A 17,131-nucleotide genomic window follows, 5' to 3' on the forward strand; every position below is an offset into this window, starting at 1 on the left:
ATTCGCAGCAGCAGAGCAGCAGCTGCATGGCATGGCCACAGCCCTCTCAAGCCCATTTTCTTGTTCTGGTAGAGACTTCTCTTGCACCGCCCCCCTTACCTTTCTTACAACTCAAAGCTAGGCTGAAGTGCAGGCAAGCACTGTACAAAACCCGAGGAGCACATCAACATGATCACCTGTCAAAGGACACACCGAAGCTCCAGCCTCTGCAAACGTCATTCTGAAGGCAGGCCGCAGGTGAAAAGCAACGGGCATATTTCCCCTTTCTCTCCTCCCTCGCTGTAGGCAACTTGATTTTTTGCTTGCCGAGCCCAGGATTATCTAGCTTCAGCACAAAGCTACACAACACAGGCGAGCAAGTCAGTGACTTCCAGAACATGCAGACAGGAAAATGAAAGAGGCAGCAATACTGATTTGTAACGAAACCGACTTTTATATAAATTATAAACCCATCCAGTTTAAAGCAGATCAGTTGCAGTTGTGTCACTTAAGTCCGTAGAAGGCTGAGGCAAACGTATCTTCTACACTCATAAATTAACAATGAATAATCCAGAAAGAGAAAGGTCAGGTAAGGCTGCAGATACAACAACAACAACAAAAAGAAACCCTCTAAGGTTACTAGCAGTTAAAGTCACGATTATCAATGATTGCAAAATATAAATGCAATTTTTGAACAGTTAAAAAGTACAAAAATGATGGGCAACACAAACAGGCATTGTAGGGTTTGTCCTGTGTGTAGACAAAAGCAGAGCAGGAGACTTCTGACCTTTATCTACATCACACACCGATTTTAAGCAGTTGAGGAAATCAGTAAAAGGATCGTGGCTCACATGATCCCAGTAGTATAAAAGCAGTATTTTTCAGTCTGTAAACAGTAGTCGTGGTAGCTTCTTCTAGGTATGGTTTCAATTTATCACCTCCCCCCAAAAAGAATAAAACCAGAAACACAAAAACAAGTCCCAAGAGTGGAAAAGGGGGAGCAGCAGCAATGGGTTACAGCTTCAGTTTCTTATCCTGTCCCTGTGGGACATATTCTGGAGGGGAAATGTTCTGTAAGAAATATATAATATATTTAACTGTACACAATACATAGGGGGAGAGAAAGCCTCCCTCAACCAAGCCCCAGTCAGTCAGTATGGAGTCATTATTGTACACCATTTCCTCCTATGGAGAAACTACAGCTTGTAAAGAGATGGCATCCAGGTTTATAAAACACCACGTAATCAGAAACCTGTATTTGTTTGACAAGCTGATCGTTTGCCAGTATCTGGAACAGGGAACAGGGCAGCAGCCAACACTGTGACAGCGAGTACTGCCCCTGAGCTGGCACAGGGCTGGCTGATCTGTGCCACAGGAAGCAAGAGCCAGCCATGGATCCATCTCCACTCAGCCTCTGCTTCCGATGACACACATACCCCCCTTCCAGCAGTTTCGATTCTGCTTTTAAGGGAGCTGATGCAGAAACCCTTTTTAAAAAGCAAGTTCTGCTTTCAGGCACATGGCAGGGTTTTAAAAGCCTGGTTATATTAACCTTATACTTGACTTATTTTCACCACTGCTTATTGATACAACTGGCTGAGTTCAACCTGTTGTAGCAGCAGTGGAAAGAAACTCTTGCATGACCCAGGCCTCTGGATGAGGGTGCTGCATCCACTTTGCATTCAATGCTGGTATTTGAAGCACTGCCATGGGAGAGGGAGGGAAGGGGACACCATCAGCCTCCTGGAAGGGGAAGGGGCAGAGGATGGATTTCTGGCTCAGTGCTTCTCTCTGAACTGCATCAGCTCAGGAACGGGACTGTTTTCACTTACCCTACACATTTGAAAGCATCAACTTCAGTCATCAATCTTGCTTTAATTTAAGAAGCATACTCTTCTTTCTTTCAAAAAAGGTATTTCTATACAACATGTAAGATCTCACTTGGTTCTTTTTCTCTTTTTCTTTTTTCCTTCTCCCCAAGGAAAAGTATTACTATAAAACAGACTTAACACATTTTGGTATTCCTCCAGCCCAGAGCACTTACCAGACATTGCAGTTAAACCATCAGGACATCCATTACAATTCTGACAGCCTGCAGACATTCTTCTTTCCCTTTCAGGATGGGGAAAAGCATAACTAAACCCAGCAAGAGCAGCTCTGTCAAACTAGTATTTTTTTTCTTTTTTTTTTTTTTTTTTTTTATACAGGGGATTTATTTAAAAAAATACTCTCCTCAACATTCTAACATCACTAATAAAACAGAGAGATGACAAAGGCAGGATTGTCAGCTCTTAAAACTTTAAATATATACCTCAGATACTAGCTGCTTTAAAACAGAAATGAGGAATCTGGAAAGTCTGACCTGCCCCTCTATTGCAGGTTCACATAACCTCCTTTTTGCCTACAATTTAGGCTGCATTGCTCCTTTAAAGTGAAGAAAACCCCTGGCAGAAATGCAGATGCAGTGGGAGCAGATGATGCGACTGCACTTTCTAACAGAACACCTAATGAGCAAGTACTCAAATCATCAAAAATCAACTGCAAAAAGCAAGCAAACAGTTACAGAAAGTATTCTCAGCCTCATACCACAGCGGAAGCAAAAGTTACCTCTGCCAACTTAAACCCAATTCAGTTGCTATTAAAATATTGACGTCTTAAAGTTTCAGTAATCTAAATACACTTTGTAAAAGTCATGATGATTGCCTTGACATTGAACTGACATGGAACCAGGCCACAGTGTCAGACTTCACTGCAGCCATTATATACAAGGTCTCTGGTTTTGTCTTGGTTGCTGAAACACCAATTCACATCTCTCTCTCAAGCTTAGTGGCCAGGTTTGCTCCTCAGCAGGTTTGCAGTTACTCCAACATGGAAACAACCCATGTACACACCACCACTGCCACATCTCCCCTCCAGCAGCTCTCTCCTCAGAGGAACCTGCCTGCCACCAGGCCCGGCTCACTCCCACCCTTGCTGGCTGGCTGTACGCTGAGAGTGTTCCTCCAGCACAGCCTCACCTCCCCTGTGGGACCACCACACTGAATTTATTCAGTAGGACCCACTGGCTTGAGGACACAATAGCTCCAAAACAGGCTCATTTCACTGGAGGCGGCCGAATGTATCTACAACTTCTGCATTTCTAAGGCAAAGACCATACAAAAATTATAAACACTGTATGGTGATGAAAATACAACTCCTTTGAGATATATGCTTTACACTGGATTTCTATTGCTGCTTCTAAAGACCATCTCCAGTTGTTTCTAGAGATTGGAAGGGAAGAAAGTGAATTTTCTCCTGTTGCAATATGCTTATGAACATGTATAAAAAGTGGTCAAACCCTGATAAGGGTCCCTGCTTCTCATTTATGTACAATAATTTAAATCAGCTCAATACATCTGTAATACCTAAAAAAAATTGGTTTATGATTTGAAGTCCTTCATGCACTATGAGGAAGTTCTGGATTAAAGTGATGGTATATTGGATGTTGCTTCTGTCTGGGACTCTGGTGTCACTCCCCTGTGGAGTCTGTCAAGGATGCAGTTCTCAAATCTTTAGTTTTTTAATGGTATCGAGTCTCTTTTTCAGCAGCTCTCCAATTTCCTGAACTGAGTGATGGTAACTGCTCTGCACCTTCCCTTGCACAGTCTTTGTAAACTTTTTTTCTTCCTGCAAAATGCAAAAGAGAAATCATTCACCCCACAGCAACTGCTTAAATCCTCCCTTTACCTTTCCCCCACCATCTCAAGCGCTAGTAAGAAATTCATGAGGCCCACAGTGTAAGTTTACAAAGGGAATGTCGTCAGCACAGAATAAGCAGCACCAGCTCAACAGTAAAAACTCCTGCAGATACTGGTGTTGCCCAGACAGGGTTGATAACACATTAACATTTCTTCCTAACTGCTGAAAACATCCTTATGCAAAACAGTTGTGGTTGACACATACAGAGAGAGCAAACCCTGACGCTAAAGCATGTAACAGCCGTACATGCTGCTCCATCAAGGGGTGACCTGATACCAGGATGCCTTCTGCAGACACAGATAACGCCTGGGAGGCACCACCCAAGTAAACCAATCGCATGTCAGAAAACCTAACACCAGTGGCAGGGTTTAACTGGCCCATCACCAGCATCACCACAATTTAATCCTAATACCTGAACACGAGGACTTCTTTAAAAGCATCTTTTAGCTCTAAACACACAGAGCTGCAAACCCAGCTTCAAATCTGTGCAGAGCCACAGACATTGTGTTCATCAGGATTTACTGTCACAATGTCAAACACCAGGACAAGTGTTCTGAGCAAACACAGGAGAAGCTGCAGACTCCCCCGAGACGCTTCTGCTCAAATCCACGTGCTAAGTCATTTCTTCCATATCTGCCTCGTGCAGTAGCGTGATGCCAGTCAAAGGGAAGAAGAGGAATTTGCTGAGTCAGTGAGGAACCAGGGAAATTAGAGATACATGATTAAAGTGTGTTATCTTTAAAGTGAACCTTTAGATTCACTTTGATGATATTAAGATTCACTTTGATTCTTTGATGATATTAAGAAAACACACCACAGAGTTTTTATTCGTATTTGCATTAAATACAGTAAGGAATTTCTTTGCTTTCTATCAGTTTTTGCGGTTTCTTTTATATATGTGTGTGTGTATAAATATATATATCTGAGATACTTCTACATCAGCCTCATACAGCAACAAGGGACATTTTAAATCCTGTGCTATGAAATAAACAGGCCAATTCAAGTGAAAAAGATACCAGCTGGCTAACGCAGGTTCTGTGAGCAGATGTGCAGCTCTGAAACAGATGGGTGCAGCATTTAAATCCTTCCCAAATCAAAGCCTCCAGATCTCCCTTCCAGACAAACCCAAACACCAGTGCCCTGCAGGCTGAATTTCCCAGTTGAGATAAATATACCGGAGCCCTGTTTTTTTGTTCTCCCACCCCACAAACCAACACTGGCAAGGACACAATTCCCCTCTCAAACATTTCACCTGGAATCTGCAATCCTGCTTTGAGAAGGAAAAATGACTCACTCCTCTGTGTATCAGATGATGCCTATTCCACCACTGTGCTACGTTGCACCTTACATCTCCACCCGCCCTTCCAGAGCGCCATCAATGAAACCCCAATTCTATAATTTCCATCACTTTGAGGCTTTTTAGCTGGACTCTGTCACTATTTCACACAATTTCAAAGATATTTTTAGTATCTCAACCACTGTTTTAAGCAAATACATTCCTAGTAAACATCAAACTGTTAGAAAGTATCATTAAGAGTTAAACTTTCCGATAGGCAAGTTATCTGACTGCCATGGTTTAAAAACTCCCAGGCTTCCTCATTAAGCCCATGCTTCACATGTCTAAATGCAGCATGAGGTTTGTCATATGTAGCACCTATCACTCCTGCCTTTGGTTTTCCCTATATAGCTAAGGGCAGGGGAGGAGCTGCCACTTGTTTTTCCATAAAGATCAAGAAATTGTTTCCAGGGAAGTGACTAATCAGCAGTAGGTGAATCTCAAATGCTTCCTGCAATATGTTATTTGCATCCATTCTGCTAAAACACAGATAACAGAACAACTCATATCCCAGACAACAAAATAAAGTTTTAAGTTTTTCTTCACTAATATAGTGCACAAAATGAAAGGATTTTAGAATCCCTGTGTTTAGATCTTGTTTTCGGAGATCATTCTGTGCAGTGAGCTGGAGCTGATCAGATGGGGCAAAGTCACTGTGTCACCATGAAAACAAACCCTAACTCAGCTTTCCAGCAGTCTGGTCCCTAACCTCTGGTTAAGAGCAATTCATTCAATCCTAACAGGTTTTTTATTAATTTTCCTCTCTTTTCTTCCTTCCAGTAAATAATTTTTGTGAAAAGCAGCTTTCAACAAAGCCATCCCATAAGTGTGTACATACAGGTCATTATCAGTCACACATAAACAACACCACAAGCTCTTACCTGTAAAAGCAGAGTGTCCTTGAGGGACAGCTCTTCAAGTTTTAGTGCAGTCAGAATGATTTCAAGCCCTTTGATGTGATCTATTACATTGGAAGTTAACGTCTGTAGCTCAGTAACGTAATCCAGGAAATGTGTGAATACAGGTGGCTATAAAAACAAATACGTATCTTTAGTTTATAAAGACATATTAATGCCCATTCAAATGATGATCCTATATGACAACTCTATCATTCTATTCCTTCCCCCCAGTGCTAAACTATAACCCACCCACCCAGACAAGTTTACTATACTGCATTCAAGGCAGGAAGGCCTCTGATGCTCTAAACTCTGCTTCCTATTAAAAAGCATCTCTGACATCAGAGATGTGGTACATCACCATTTAAAAGAGAAAAGGAGTTACAGAAATGAGTAATTTCTCTCAGCAGCCTCCACAAGGCAAAGTTTATGGAAACCACTTTATTAACATGTTATCTATCATGATTTTTCTTTCAGTATAGCTATGCCATTGGATTGGGGAGGGGGAGAACAGAAAGGAAGATGGTCTCTACCATGGCTAAACTGCTTTCTTTTTTTTTCTTCTTCTTTTTCTGCAGGTTGGATTTAAAAGGTCGGAGGACACTGTCACAGTAACTCGATACCCACAGGGTGATGGAGATTGTCTGGAATAAAGGTACAAATGTTACACACTGCATTTACAACCTTGTTTTAATGCTCCTACTGGTAGGACGTGCAACAAAACCCTCTGCTTTCATGAGTGACTGAGTTCAAAGAAGTTTCACTGTGTTTTAGTCCCAACATTTCTCCCCTGAAGTATTCCAAAGAAAAAAAATACCTCAACAAAGAAGACCAGGTTTTCTAAGAGGCTTGGATGAGTTTTCAAGGTGCCATCTCTGACTTCAATCAAATCACCTTTACATTTATTGAACAAGTCTGAAAAGGAAAAAAGAAAAGCAATATTAAGAACACACAGATCAACTTGAGTGCATTTTCTGCACAAAAAGTATCTCAGTGTAGTGTGCAAAGCTGTCAGAGGACTGACCACTAAGCAGTTAATGATAAATTTGGCCAAAGCCTCTCAGGAAGGTCCAGCTCTCGAGTTTTCTTTGAATTATATTTCATTACAAACAGTATCTCCACACCATTTATTAGCACGCCTGGACCAAGTACCAGGGGGACATCAACTGTTAAGCCTAGGCTGCAGGGTAAGCGAAATGATAGGACATAACATTCTGTGGCATGCAACAGCTTGGTGACCAGTCAAGCCAAGGGGATTCTCAGCCTTGTTCTCAAGTATCATTTAAAGGGGTCTGCAGCTGCATCAACACACACACTCCATCACATAACTGCAGCACACTCAGCAGCACATCCTCAGAGCACCATGAAGCACTACCTTAGCTACCAGTGGTTATTCTCAAGTTACCATTTACCTGTCAGTCGTTCTACTAAAGACTTGAAACTATTCCCTATCCTCTCCTGGATTTCTGCTGAATCTTCTGGGAAAAGAAAAAGAAAAAGTTATAAACTACAAGTGTGTATTTTCTGCTTCCAGAAAACCAAGAGGCATTTAAATATAGTTTAGTGTTAGCAGTCAAAAGCAAATGCAACTGCTTTCAAAGAGGATCCAGTTTTACACCAACATGTATGTACTATACAAAAATGAAGACTTGCACGAACATTAAATTAAGGCACCATCTCCAAGGCAACTTAGTGTCAGTCAAAAAATTAACAGTCTGGGTCCACATCATCCAGTGCCTGGCACTGTTCAAACTAAACAGACACGTCTCGCTCTCTCCCTCCCACCCCACATCATGACAATCTGGTTCAGCCCCTGCCCCTCAAACACTTACCTAAGCCATTGGTATCTAGTTCATAAATATCACTAACAAGATAAAACAAGCTAGTCTGGCACTGACAGCTGCCATTGCTGAAGAAGCCAGCCATTCGGGTAGGAGGAGGGCCAAGGACAGGATACTAGGCAAGAAGCAAAGAAAAAGATAAAGGTGTTGCAGCTTTTCCTTATCCAGAACACAGTGTTTTGTCTCTGGCACATCTCTCAGTCAGATTCATACACTACAAACTCAAGGTCACTTAAGTGCATTCTGCAGCCTGCTGGATGTTACAAGATGCATTCAGTTTCTCTGTTTGCATTCACGTTCACTTAATATTTGGGGATAGCTTTTTCCTTAACGGGTACCTGAATTTTTTGTTCTAGAAACTTCTTCCCTGAATCCACTGCCGCTTCCAGCTGCTGGAGCAGGGATCGGATTGTATCAATCTTGGATGAGACGCCGTTCTCTGCAGTCTTTTCAGAGTTCTTTGGTTGAATAGTGTGACTAAGAGTTGGGAGTCCGCTTACTAGCCTTAAAGTTAAAGATCGGATTCGCAACCACATGGTTTCTTCCTCCAGTGAGAGTTTCTTATGTTCTTCAGAAATGTTCCTAGAGAAAGGCACCAAATGTTTTCAGGCAAATGCTTCAACTGTGCAAAGCAGCTAGCTTCACTCAGGCACAAAAGCCTTCCCAAAGTTATTTAACATTGTATGAAGAGGAAAGAGCGGGCAGAAATTCAGAGAACTGTATTAATATGTCAAAAGGCAGCACTGCTGGAAATGATGAGTGATGCTTGGTAAGTGTGCAGGTAGCCAGCCCAGGGAACATTCCAATACAGCAGCTCCCCTCAAAGGATTTTCTTTGCCACATGTAACGAAGAGGTGTGACTCTAGAGCTGGGGGTGTTTCTACTCACCTGTCTTTTGGATCCCAGTTAAACAAGACTGTCAGGTCTCTGTTGTCACGCAGATCTTTCCAAGGAATGTCATCCTCCTCTGGGCTCAGACTCATGGACTTTATACTTTCTTCTAAACTGGTTGATCTGCACATAAGAACAAGTGACATGAGATCAAACATTTGATCACTGGAAACAGAAAACAGCTAACCAACAGAGCACATTCTCTACACTGTTCAACTCTTCTGATGTCAGAAGTGTTACCAAAGGACACCAAAGGGGAGAACAAAGCAGATGCAGAAAGAGGCAGCACACAGGTTTCTGCCCTTTGAGCTGCAAGTGCAACTCACCACGTCCCACTTGGCCAATGATCTGCTTAGGCACAAATCTCCCAGTTTTTCCAGGTTCAAGGTGCTGCACTTACATGTTTGCTTCAAGTAAGAGGTCCAAGAGCATTCGCTCTGTGCGAACTTGTGCGAAGTGAAGGGAAGAGTTCAGCCTGTTTCGAAACGCAATGAACTCCGGGATCTTCTCAAACGCACCGTACTTGTAGGCTTGAATGATGTATTCTGAGGTCTGGAAGAGAACACACGTTGTCCCTGTATTAGTGACTTGCATACATCCAGAACAACCAGAGTTCAACGAGGCCACTGCCAAGAAACTGCATTTCTGTGGTTGTCATTACCGCAGAGGTACAGAATCTGGCACTTCTGCTTGTCCAAGTCACCCCAGCAGTTTTGCTACTTTGAGAACACCCAAATGCTCTACCAGGCAGGTGGTTTAACAACCAAACCAGCACTAAGGTACATCACATTGCTGTCACCACTGAGACTGATAAATGCTTAGAGGGGAGTGATGATTTTGAAGGCTTTTTTCTCTCTCTCTCTGCATTATTCAAATGATTAATCATTCTTTCATTGTGAGAAGTACTTCCAGGCAAAATAAACACACCCCAGATTTTCTAGCACTGACCTGGATGTGCATCGCATGTTACCACAACATAGATTAAAAAGAATTACTCACACATTTGGTTTTTTGTTTCTCTTTTTTATTAAGATTTTTCAGTACAGCATCACAAGGTAACATCACGCAGCGTGTACGCATTACAATACAACCTAAACACCAAAGGAAACTGTCAGGGTCCATGGGACAGTTTGCTTCCCCTCTGATGAACTGCAGCAACACAAGGCACACAGCTAATATTTCACATCAGCCCAGTGATGTGAAGCGGACAAGCACTAGGTTTTAATGGAACTTTCTCCCTGTAGAGACAGAGTGAACTGTTCATGCTCCCAGTCAGGACAGACAGCTGCATTTCTTACATCAGAATTACTCCACAACTGAGAAATTCTGGCAAGTCAAGTATTTCCTTCTGAACAAGACTATGAAATGCACTGAGAAGCACCAAAAAAGGCCTCTGCTTAACTCAACTTTATACGGTATTAATAGACCCAGCCTATCTAGAAGGCTCTGAGACACCAGAAGCTAGCACTCATAGATGAAAGCCACCTTTTTTCCTTCCCTCCAAAATCAGGAATTGCCTTTAGGTCTGCTCTATCTTTACTTCCCCTAAGAAATTTGGTCATTTGCATTGTATGGAAAAAATATGCCAAATAGTCAGCAACGTACCCTGTGATAAACAGCCTTGCAGAGTTCATTGTCAGGCTGAGGGCTGCGCTATGGGTGCTAAGTCAACTGCATCCACGTGGTTTTTAAATCCCCATGGGACACGTTGGTGCTCTGTGTGCCTGCAGTATCTGGAGAAATTAAAGACGGACGGACACAAGAAAATTAGAGAGATTACTTGTGATTCTGCATAGTTAAAGGAGGACTATCTCAAGAAAGAGAAAGTTGCCTTTTTAGTTTTGCTTAAATACAGCAATACTGCCTTCTCTCTCCTCCCTGTCCTTGGCATCCTCTCCCAGAGCAGAAATACTATGTCAGGACTGCACAGCATCCTAGATGGCTGTTACTCATGGGACCCACTCTTAAACAGGATTCACTTCAGGCTGTGAAGTTCAGCAAGTCAGAAGGAAACCTGATTTCTCCAAAGCAAACAATCTGAATCAGGAGCTATATTTTTATGCCAGAGCACTTGGTTTATACCCCACACTTCCTGTTGTAGGCAGAGTCCCACGCACAGTGTGCTGCAGGACACGTTCTCTGTGCTGCAGCAGACATTTCAGCTACCTCCAGCATCAGCCTCAAGAGGAGCAGGCAGTATCTCAAATGATGTCAAAAGTTAACTTCTGAAGGACAGTCTTCCTTTAACATTGCAGTTAGATGCTGTTATGGGACCCAAATAGGAAGCTGGTATCAGGACCCTGAGTACAAAGGGGCAACCCCAGTAGAACCACAGCAGCACAGAAACTGGTAGCAGATTCTGACCTGGTGATATGTGGGACATGTTTTACGGTAAAGAACCCCTTTTTTCATCTCCACACCTGTCATATCACCATCCTTGGTGAACAGTACCTTGAACTAAGCCCTCCACTTCCTGCAATTTGCACCTTACAGTGAGCTTAAAGGACACTTGCTATTTGCCAATTAGTACAGATTTTGATGCATTTCCCAATTAAAATGATCTTAAAGTGATACTGGAAGCATCCGGAACACAAGAGATTTGGCTACCCGGGTCTTCTCGTTGCAATACACTGTCTCCAAGATGAAACATGATGCGAATCTATTCCAGTCACACCCTTATCTTGCAGCATGAAGCACATAATGCCGATTGCACCACTTTGCAGTTTCAACCTTTAAAGCTGTAGTAGTGAGGCAGGTCAAACCCCTCAGGATTTCTAGAACACAAATTGAGTAGCAATTTCCTGGCAACAGCACTTGGAACGTGACTGTCTTCATCTGTGTGCAGATGTCGAGCTACTGGAAACAACCAGCTCTTCTCTGGTACAAGCACCATCATTATTCATGCCAAAGAGAATACCGTTCTTCCAAGGTAACCACACCTGACATTACTTCAGCTTTCTTTCCAGGGAAAGATGATTTCTTGATCCTTTACAGCGCAGTGTTCCCAAGCAGACAAATCACATCCAGTAGTTTTTCGGTTCCACTTCTTCCATGTGGCACCCAGCAGTCATGAATTTCACTCTGGCAGTTGGTTCCAGATATGCTTTTCATTAATATCCACCAAATGACTTTTAAAAAAGGGGGGGTAAAAAGAAAACCCAACAAATATAAAGCCACTACTACCACAACAGACATGTAGGAGAAAGCTGCCTGGATCCAGGGCTTCACCACAGCACAAAACATTGCATCCAGGAATCCAAAGACTCTCAGCAAGTAGAATTGGCACTTAAACAATGAGCAAATGAGGGATGCAGACAAGAACGAGTTCCCATTGTACAATCCACGTGCTCTTCCTGCTCACTATAGTAAAATTTGTCAGACACAGGTAACAGCATCTGCCTTCCAGGCACAGACAAATGGCAGCTGGTATCTTGTACACAGGAATCATGTGGGCTGCCAACACAGCAAGGGTACTTTTCCTGAGGGATTACTGTGTCATCATCTTTGACATCTCTACTGCTCAGTACAGACAAGTCCTGTGTTTCTATTTATTGCTGGGATAGTGGGACAGCAAGCTGTATGACTGCAAAGCCTTAAGAGCAACTTTGCCTGTGGCTGACGGGCAGAGTTACAACTGGATTGCACCTTTGGGTCTTACAAAGTAAAGAACAAGTAATTTTCTTCACCTACCTCTCAATAGCGTTCAAACTGTAAAATATAAACATAGAGGATCTAGACCCACTTCTTAGTATGGAACCGCCTTGTAAGTTTTAGGGAGATTGTCTGACATGCATATATTTCCCTGCCACAATTCTGGACTATTTCTCTTCCTATCTGCTCAATTAATTTCCACCAAGCCTCAAAAATGCGTTGTTCTCCTACCTAGCCCATTTTTCATGGATTCCATAGGAATTCTGAAACAGAATCGATATCTTCCCTATGAATGGATCAGGATGTACAGAGATATACCTCCCAAATAAGATTACTGACAAGTAGTTACTAATCAGCAAGCTGAAGCATGCGAGATGCCAGGGCTCAGTGTGCATTTTAGGAAGCACCCCATCTTTTTGGAGGAATTCAGCTACTCTTCATTATCTCTTCCATTCCAGTGCTAAGACTCTCATTCAAGACAACTTTCTTTTCATTCACATCACTTTTAGGGGTGAACTGAATAAAACAGGTAGTTCCCACTAGCTCAAGGCCAGGTTTTGCAATTCAATCCTATCACTTCAAAATAATGCAGTTAGTCACGGGCTCTGCTCTGCCTTCAGGGAAGCTCAGACTTCCAGACTGTTTTCCCCCTCTGAAATCCTCCCACCTTGTTCCTCCTGCTTTCCCTGCCTTTTAAAAGTGATGTGCATTCCCCACTATCCCTGTGTGCCCAAGACAGCCATTACTAGAACATGCACCTTCAGTGACTGGAACATAAAGGATTCATACATATGCCACAACCATCTTCACCCACTATCCCTGGCTGCTGTATGCCTTTTCAAAGTGCTGTAACACCAGGACTTATTTGCCACATGACATTTCACTTCAACTACTGCTTTAAATCACAATCCATTCATTTAAAAGCCATCAGATCTGGTTGGGTTTTTTTTTTTTGAGGAGCATTAAAACTGGCTTTTATAAATAGAAAGCTAAAGCAAAGCCCCATGTAACAGTAAGTTACAAATCCTTGTAACAAGAAACACAAGTTGACCCAACCTTTACTACAAAGTTGCACACATATTATTCCTCTTTGTTATCTTGTTATCAACCACTACATTTCTGTAAGCCCTTACATTAGGCTTCTGTAAGGCATCTTGACACACTGCTCTGCTAAAGGACACAGGTTTCTTTCAACTTACATCTTTCTGGTTGGAGTGGAAAAACCTGAGTGCAAAATTGCAGGATTGGGATGCAGCAGCGTAGTGGCCCAGTGCCTCTGCATAGCGCGTCAGAAGGTAGCTGCAACACAACAGAGCACAAGTCAAACACCAGCGCACACAGCCCTGGGGAAACCCGAACTTCAAACACAGCTCTGCAGAGCCCAGTTTTAATGCACAGTCTGGAGATTTAACAGAGATATTAACGCTCATGTTAAAATTCAGGCTTTTAAAACCAGTATGTGGGGGTTCAGAGTTCCTCCACCCACCTTAAATGTGCAAGAGCTTGACTTAGATACCCACAACACACTAAGCAAGGCAAGGCCATTCCATGTGTCTGTTTTCACTAGCACTCCCAAGCTCTGCTGAGCAGTAACACAAGCCAGAACACCAAGCTATGACTGGCATTGAGACATACATTTCACAAACTTCTTTCATATTCCCCCTAGTTAATACTCTGAAAGCCCAAAACAGATCAGAACCACACAGGAAAGATCCTCCACAAGAAGGGGAGCATATACAGTATATGCGTCTCTCAAAATTCCAACGCACTTTTACAGGACACTGTATGGAAATCTATGATGTGCTAACTTTGGGGAGCAAAAGAAACTGCAGATCTTGGGAGTGATCACTGGAGGGTCACCATCACCAATTATTCTCAGTATATACTACCCACCCGATGGTGTCGTGCTGTATGTGCTTCGCATCAAGGCTGGAATAGAGCTCTGCAACGGGTTCAAATGCACCAAGCCTGCAGTAGATTTGAATGAGCAGCAATTTAAACTGAGCATTAGACGGACTGTGAGATAACCCTTCTTCTAAAAGGGTCAGGCACTGCCACACAGCTGTCTCTTCACCTGGTGACAAAGACGGAACAGGAATGATGAGAGAAGCACTGAACAGAGAACAATTCACTTTGGCATTGAAGCTTCTTTATGTTACACTCCTCTCATAATGCACTTAAACATGCAGATGGCATTCATCAGCCACACTGCTGCCCTTGAACACAACACACAGTACAGATGCTCCCCGAGGGAAAGGTGGAGGAATAACTTCACAGGGAATATCTAGCTCATATCTCTGCAGAGTACAGCCCTCACACACAAGCTCACTACATTAAGGGACCTTCCCTGATGAATCCTGGACTGTTCAGGATTTCTAGCCTACACATACAGAGCACTCCCAAGCATCATGCAAGAGAGAAGCACAGAGCCAGGAACTCAACACTCCACTGGTAGCCTGCCAGGAACCTGACCATGGATTTACTCAGGTTAAAGACTAAATCGTCCTCAGGAAAGACAGAAGCATAAATGAAAACTACACTGAAGGATGGGAATACAAACAGTGCCCATGGATAGCCACCACTGGAGGCTGACTCTGTGGGACTGGGAGACTAACAGGCAGAGCAGATGTGGAGTACAGGAATACTCAACACAGGGCAACACGTCTCAGCAGGAGGTCTAGAAGCAAGGTATCCAAAAGACAAAGCATGTCAGGGAGGGAAAGAAATGCTCTCAAAACACCTCCAGATCCAGAAAGGAGCTGTCAGCATAAGTTGTGCAAAGGCAGAGAAAACATTCCCTGGCAGGGGGGTTGGAACTAGACGATCTTGAGGTCCTTTCCAACCCTAACTATTCTATGATTCTATGATTCTGAAGACAGCCAGCACTGAGCTACAGGAGTCAAAGCTCTGCCAGGGCTTAAATGAATTAATCTGAATAATTAAATCCCTTTAGAGGCCAGTGAGATTCAAACCGAACACCAACCTGATAGAGGGACTCCTGAAATACCTCGTATTGAGGAAAAACCCCACAAAGCTTGAGGCCTAAACAAGCCCTGCCAGGTAGACATTGGCCACAGGGACACAGCCTCCCTGTCACAGCCATCCAGGGTGCGACTAAGCAAGTCACACTTTTGGGAACGTACCTTCCAGCCACAGGTCAAGCAGCAGGTGAACTGCAAGCAGGCAGTAATAGTCTGAGAACTGCAATTCAGTTTTCAAACATGACTTCCCTAAAAAGAAAGAAGAAAGTTACCCTTGAATTACTGACAGTGCTGTCAGGTGCTTCTCACACTGTCAGTGTTACCAAATGACACAGCTACATCTGGCAGATAACCACAGTTTAACATATAAAATCCAGAGCTGTCTTAAAAACTTAAGACAACTGTATACACGTAATGCATTTGCTCATGACAGGAGTGGACTTTGGGCCACTTTACATGCTGACATCTGCTGGAAGAAGAAAAGACACTCCTACAACTGCAAGATTTACAAATTAATATCCTTGGGGGTGTATATGCCCTGTGTACACCCATGGTTAAGCCTGGCTTTGCTTAAAGGCACAGGCGGCTTTGCATAGATACAAATGTGCCATCTGAACAACCCAGCAATGTCTCATTTTTAAGATACATGACTAGAAAGTAAAGCAATTAAAGGAAAAAGATAATTCAGGCTGTCCCAAGGGTAGAATCATATAGGGGAAAGCAAAGCATTATCAAGCAGCACAACCAGTGCCACCAGCATTTGTGCTGCTCCATCCCCATCAGAAAGCTCTGCAGTGAACTGCAACATCAGTTTCAAGCTTTTCCTCACCAAACTCCAGTCCATGGCGGTATCTCAACATCAACTCCTGCACCACAGCCAGCTTCTGCTTCTTCTCCATGGCGTGATAGATACCGAGCAACCTGGAGAGCTGCACCACACACAAGTGCTGCTGCAGGGCCTTGATGTCGCTGGGCAGTGCAAGTTCACCCTCTGCTGTTGCTGATAGAGGGACTACTGCCAGCAACTGGCTGATGAACTGGAAGAGAAACACTGCTGGTGAGTCTGCAGGGCAGCTGGGCATCACTTCCTCCCTTAAATCAAGGCGGAACTGTCAGCATCAACCCTGCCATCACACTGAATTCATGGTTAAAGTGCTGGCTTCAATGCTTTTTATTTATATATAATCTGAAAGGTGCTGAGCACACAGTTCTGGTTGCATTCAGTAGCTTTTAGGGCATTTCATCAAACAGATGGAGGGGAAAAAATAAATCCCAGGCAACTTTCCAATCCACTGACACACGAGGGAGTTCAAGCACCTGTTAACACTCTCAGTAATAACATATGCAATTAAAATAATGAGTTACTGAACGGCTTCCCAGCACACTTCCAGGGAATGGTGGGTTTCTATGAGCTGCTACATTTTCTCTCAGCTCTGAAGTCATGTGCTGGCCCCAGTGAGGTCAGCTTTGATTCATGACTTCTGGTTTGAATTCACTTGTAGGAAAAGCAGCCTCTCCTTGTTTACAATGTTAATGGGAGGCAGCACAGTTCTCACAACACACAGCCAGGGCTGGACACTGCCCTAAAATCCAACAGTGTTTACAGACTTCAAACTGAGTTAAAGCCAATGAATTCAGCTTTACTGAAACACAAGAATGGCATCGAATGGATGCCTGAAGAAAAAAGCATGACAAAAATAGCTAGCTAGTAGGAACACCAGGCACCATGCAACAAATTCCAGTTTTCCCCATAGACTTTAATGTAGATTGTGCTGACAAATCTTTTCAGTTTGAGATTCTGCCAAGCTGAGCAAGGTC

The 17,131-nt window shown here is 43.2% G+C and overlaps 1 protein-coding gene across 2 annotated transcripts in view; it reads right to left on the reverse strand.

The window, feature by feature from the left end:
* Nucleotides 1-410: 410 nt before the first annotated feature.
* The window catches only part of NAA25 (N-alpha-acetyltransferase 25, NatB auxiliary subunit), a 30,447-nt gene continuing 13,726 nt past the window's right edge, over nt 411-17,131 (reverse strand). Inside the window, exons 12-24 of one of the 2 annotated variants that reach the window (XM_065692512.1) lie at nt 16,143-16,350; nt 15,476-15,562; nt 14,226-14,406; nt 13,532-13,631; nt 9,082-9,233; nt 8,679-8,804; nt 8,129-8,372; nt 7,782-7,905; nt 7,362-7,424; nt 6,767-6,864; nt 6,483-6,593; nt 5,935-6,081; nt 411-3,645 (exon numbers count right to left, since the gene is read on the reverse strand). In XM_065692512.1, coding sequence (XP_065548584.1) covers nt 3,523-3,645; nt 5,935-6,081; nt 6,483-6,593; nt 6,767-6,864; nt 7,362-7,424; nt 7,782-7,905; nt 8,129-8,372; nt 8,679-8,804; nt 9,082-9,233; nt 13,532-13,631; nt 14,226-14,406; nt 15,476-15,562; nt 16,143-16,350 — 1,764 coding nt within the window. In that variant the 3' untranslated portion in view covers nt 411-3,522. Of the gene's footprint in view, nt 3,646-5,934; nt 6,082-6,482; nt 6,594-6,766; nt 6,865-7,361; nt 7,428-7,781; nt 7,906-8,128; nt 8,373-8,678; nt 8,805-9,081; nt 9,234-13,531; nt 13,632-14,225; nt 14,407-15,475; nt 15,563-16,142; nt 16,351-17,131 lie in introns of both variants that reach the window. The other variant, XM_065692511.1, reaches the window with a different exon arrangement.

Source organism: Lathamus discolor, chromosome 12 (assembly GCF_037157495.1).
Source record: "Lathamus discolor isolate bLatDis1 chromosome 12, bLatDis1.hap1, whole genome shotgun sequence".
Lineage (NCBI taxonomy): Eukaryota > Metazoa > Chordata > Aves > Psittaciformes > Psittacidae > Lathamus > Lathamus discolor.